We start from the raw sequence: 5,547 nt of genomic DNA, 5'->3' as shown, positions 1-5,547 counted from the left end.
TGATACTTCTCAGTAATTTTTCTGTTCATAATGATGCTTTCATTTTATTTCAGTTCAAATTTTATCTTAAATATTAACTTATTAATATATGAATGCAATTAAAGAACAGGCAAAACTGTCATATTTATAATTGAGAAAGTCCAGAAGCAAATTATTCAAATGTCTCAAATTAAAATTGCACTCCAACTATAATTTTAAAAATAAAGAGAAATGCTTATTTTAAATGATCATATTCACACAGTACAGATTTAAAAAATATTTATTACACAAAGCACATATTAACAATTTTTTGTTTAAATTAACATTTTCCCATGCATTTTAATAATCATTACTGCCCTCTGCTGGAGAAAGTAAATAACGCGCACACTCATTAATCAGTTGCTATGCCAGTTGGTGGAGTTCATTGGTAAGACAGTTGCCATTATTCTGTTCAGCATGTGAAGTGTCATTAGGCTACATATGGTAAGTTTCAGTTTTAAAGAGGGAGTTTACCTTTGGATATTTTAAAATATTATTTCAGTTTTAGTGTATTTTCATTGGCCCAGGTTTTGTGTGCAAGTCTCTGAAATTCAGGGCAAACCACTGAATGTACCTGTAGCCCATCACCAGAGAGGTTTGTACGGTGTAAACTATGTGCAGTGTGCAGATTTAAAGTTATAAAGTATTCTCAGTATTCTGTTTCGTGTTTGCAGATAGTGACTGAATTATCAAAAAAAAAAAAACTAAATTTAAAACTATTGAGAAGTTTTGTCTCCTTGATATTCAGAAGGTATTCCTTTTGCATCGACCTGTAATGTGGTGCATTAGACATTGACATCTTCACTGAAGTGCATTAGACAAAGGCATCTCTACTGAGGGTTCTGGCGGTTTGGGCGTAGGGAGCTCTACTAAGTGATCTGGCTGTTTGGGCGTAGGGATCTCTACTGAGCGATCTGGCAGTTTGGGCGTAAGGGTATCTAATGAGTGATCTGGCAGTCTGGGCGTAGGGATCTCTGCTGGCCCTGGTCCGTCGGCTCTCTCCACCGTCCCTAGTCTGGGGTGGCAGCATGTACGTGCGCCGGGTTCGAGCAGTGATGTTAGACCCAGGCTTCTTTGGGTTCTTTGAACTGAAAGAGGGAGAGGGGTGTGTAAGGACAGTTCAGGGCGGTTTCTGAGTGGTAAAACTCTCAGAAACAAAGATTGCACAGATTTGTACCTGGAGCCGAGGCCCTCCCTTCCAGCGAAGAAACTGTAGACGAACCCCCCCACTATGAGCAGAGAGGAGCCCCCCCAGCCCACGAAAACCGCTGCTCCGATCTCAAATCTTTAAAAAAATAAAAATAAAACAGTGGAACAATTAAGTAACATACTTTTAATCTCGTGATCACATCTTGTGTAACATACAAACAGATTAATTTGTTGTCTTCAGTTTTTTGTAAATGAACAAAGTGTTGTATACATTTATCAAGGTGGTCTGTGGTATTGATCATTGTTATTCTTCCTTATAGTTGCTCTTGTTAGCTCTGGCTCTTTAGAAGCCATTTTGTGGAAATTTGCCAGCATGTAATCTGATTGTGTATTGAGACTCAGGGTATTTTAAGGCTCAAAGCTGATAAGATTTACTTCTGCGCCTTGTAGTTCGGGTCCACAAATTCGGCTCTTATCTTGTTTCCATACCAGGAGAATGCGATCATGGCACAGAACCCTAGACAAGAGAAAAAGAATGAAGGGAATGAAGGGAATTAGACTTTTAACCAGTAGGTTGTAGGTTTGAATCCCAAGCAGACCAATGCACAGCTGTACTTTTGTATTAAGATACAGCCCTTTTTCTCAATCCTGTAATTGAATATCTACCTGACACACTGCACATGCTATAGTTCTGTATCTGCTGTAGATATTAGCCTGCGTAGCTGATCGAATAGGGCAGTGCTAAAGGGTGGATGCTTACCTGAGATCAGGTAGTTTATCCCCGCTGCAAACGTGACTTTTGCGTTGACGATGTCCGAGCCGCCGATCTTGGTGCACTTCATCCCCACGAGGGCCAGGATGGCCCCGAAGAAGCCCAGGATGATCGCTATGATGATGAGGGCCCGGCACACGTGTATGTACACTGGCAACCGCGTGACCCCATGCAAAAACACGCACGCGCAAACAGAGACCCCGCACAAACACGCACACGCAGAGACCCCGCACACACGCGCACACGCAAACAGAGACCCCGCACACACACGCACACGCAAACAGAGACCCCGCACACACACGCACACACAAACAGAGACCACGCACACGCAAACAGAGACCCCGCACAAACACGCACACGCAGAGACCCCGCACACACACGCAAACAGAGACCCCGCACACACACGCACACGCAAACAGAGACCCCGCACAAACACGCACACGCAGAGACCCCGCACACACACGCAAACAGAGACCCCGCACGCACACGCAAACAGAGACCCCGCACACACACGCACACGAAAACACACACGCACACGCAAACAGAGACCACGCACACGCAAACACGCACACGCAAACAGAGACCCCGCACAAACACGCACACGCAAACACACACACGCACACGCAAACAGAGACCCCGCACAAACACGCACACGCAAACACACACACGCACACGCAAACAGAGACCCCGCACAAACACGCAAACACAAACACGCACACGCAAACAGAGATCCCGCACAAACACGCACACATGCAACCATAGACACCCGCAAACACACAAACACAGACACCAGCAAACACGCACACGCAAACACAGACACCAGCAAACACGCACACGCAAACACAGACACCAGCAAACACGCACACGCAAACACAGACACCAGCAAACACGCACACGCAAACACAGACACCAGCAAACACGCACACATGCAAACACAGACACCAGCAAACACGTACACACGCAAACACAGACACCAGCAAACACAGACACCAGCAAACACAGACACCAGCAAACACGCACACACGCAAACACAGACACCAGCAAACACGCACACACGCAAACACAGACACCAGCAAACACGCACACGCAAACACAGACACCAGCAAACACGCACACGCAAACACAGACACCAGCAAACACGCAAACACAGACACCAGCAAACACGCACACGCAAACACAGACACCAGCAAACACGCACACGCACACGCAAACACGCACACGCAAAGAGAGACCCCGCAAAAACACACACACACACACAGACACCAGCAAACACAGATATATGAATGCACACACAGGCACCCATAAATAAGAAGAGACACCGTGCAAGCAATTTCAAGCACACATGCACAGACGCAGACATGCAAACAGAGACACACACATACAGTCACAGACATGCAAAAACAGACATACACAAGCAAGTACATACAAACACAAAAACATGAATGTTCATACACAGACACAGGAAAAAGTTATTGCCATTATTTGAGATCACTGTTAACACCATTATCATTTGGGATCTAATTTCTGTTACTAACTTCATTTTTAAATGTCGCACTATGCTTACACAGTAATGCGTAACAATATTTAAATATTCACCTGGAAATTACTTCATATCTCAAGGGAATGAGATATTATCTCATGGGAACAGCTTAATATCACAGTATATCTTGTAATTTCTTATCTTGAAAGGACAGCTTGCTATAAGGGTTGAATGATATGAAATAATTCCCTTGAGAAGATAAAACCTGTTCTGTTCACCTTCCTGACCTCTGTTTGATCTATTTATTTATATATTTATTTAGCCTTATAATATAGTTTAATTGTAGTATAGTAATTAAACAGCAGGTTTTCATTTAATTTTCTCACACTTCAAAAGTACACTGAATGTAAAAAAAAAAAGTATATTCAATAGGGAAATATATGGTAGATGATAAAGTGGAAAATACATGTACCTCATTGAGCACGCAGATACCAACTGGGCTACACCGCTTTGCTTCAGTACATTTACAGTTCAGTTACAAAGCTCACCCCAATCAAGATAGAAATCATGCACACGGCAAAGTGGTTTCAAAAGTGCTTGTGTGAATGATAAATGTTGTATAGTTTCAATTTGTATTGTGTTTCATTATTGTTTATTCCAAGAAAGGATCATTGGAGATAACCACTGTTTCTGACATAGAGATTGTTTATTTTTATTTTTTTATCATGTAGTTTTTACCACGGTTTATTTCTTTTTTTGTGAGTTAATTTTCACACTTTTTTGGAATAACCAAGGACTTCCTTTAAATAGTAACATTAATCTGGGCACTTCGAGTTCCTATTCCTAAAAAATCTGGTTCGTCCCTAAAATGACCCTCCCACCTTCGTACAGTTTGATAGAGGGAAATCCTTAGTTGCACAGTGTGAGGCTCCTAAAAAACTCGCAGTAAAGAACAACAAAATATCTGTTATCGCCTTCTAATTATTAGCCCTTCTCCCTTTCTGTAAAGCAGGAAATGAAGAGATCGTACTTACGTTCTAGTGCCAACATTGATGGGAACTCTTTGCAATCAGATACGCCGGTTGAATCGGAAATGCAGTCTTTCCAGAGGTTGGAGAAGTAGTTTGAAGTGGTGAGGACAATGCTGTCAACGGTGGAGTAATTCCAGTACTCCGTGGGCATGGTGGAGCAGACTAGGATCCATCCGGAGACGCACAGCACGAAACACCCGATCTCCGTGTACATGACCACCGTCCGGTACTTCATAGTGGTCTCTTGCAGCGGGGATAGATATCGAGGCTTACAAATGGGGATGTTGGAGGACCTTTAATGTAAAAAAAAAATAAATAAATAAATAAATAAAAAAAGTGGATGAAACGGTCGGCGCGATTAACTCTTGTGAGTTGACGTTGAAGAGCCGGAGTGCGGCCGTGAGTGGTCCAGAACTGTCTCGCGTCTGTCCCTGTTCCAAGCTGTGGGAACCCGACTCTGGCGCACGCTTCACCGCACCCCCACAGGCTACACCCTTACCTGCGAGGTTTTTTTTTTTGCACAGTTTGCGCGTTTCTCTTCGCTGGGGTTTCGTCCTGTGAAGGTCATGCGGGCAGTGCGCTGTTCTTTTTGTTTATTTTCGTTTATTTCCAGCACTACCGTCACAGAACCGGTTTCTTCTCTGACCCCTTATTCCATTGTCCCTGAATATTTATGCAACATATACCAGTTACATACAAATTTTTGCGGTTGTTGTTGTTGTTGTTGTTGTTGTTGTTGTTGTAATATCTATTATTATTATCAAATACTATTTTTATGGAATCCCCTTCCCTTCCCATCCAGGGTGTCTTGCTGAGATTACCCCAATATTGATCTGTTTCTACTGTTTGATACTTTTGTGGAGGTATGGTTCAATACCTGGTTTGTAAGAATTGTTAATTAAGACATTACTACAAAAATAAATCAATGAATAAGTAAAAAAATTCAAAAAAGGAAGATTGCACAAAGTAACTAGTTCTAAAGCACTTGAGGAAGCGCTACAGCTAGGTAACACCTGGTAAAAACAAAAGGCACTGTTGCCACAGTGATTGTGTTCAGTTATGAACGGTGCTCTGAAAAACCTGGTGAAAAACTCGGT

General features: G+C 42.6%; 1 protein-coding gene across 1 annotated transcript; it reads right to left on the bottom strand.

Moving 5' to 3' along the window:
* Nucleotides 1-705: 705 nt before the first annotated feature.
* On the bottom strand, nt 706-4,908 carry LOC118214228 (claudin-10-like). Its single transcript, XM_035394001.1, has 5 exons — nt 4,454-4,908; nt 1,928-2,089; nt 1,603-1,684; nt 1,196-1,303; nt 706-1,106 (listed from the first exon to the last, which is right to left on the bottom strand). Exons 1-5 carry the CDS (start codon nt 4,683-4,685, stop codon nt 833-835), a joined length of 858 nt encoding a protein of 285 aa, XP_035249892.1. The 5' UTR covers nt 4,686-4,908; the 3' UTR covers nt 706-832.
* Nucleotides 4,909-5,547: the final 639 nt, after the last annotated feature.

This window comes from Anguilla anguilla, chromosome 15 (assembly GCF_013347855.1).
Source record: "Anguilla anguilla isolate fAngAng1 chromosome 15, fAngAng1.pri, whole genome shotgun sequence".
Lineage (NCBI taxonomy): Eukaryota > Metazoa > Chordata > Actinopteri > Anguilliformes > Anguillidae > Anguilla > Anguilla anguilla.
Note: the sequence above shows the minus strand (reverse complement) of the source record. Positions and strands in the feature narration are given on the sequence as shown.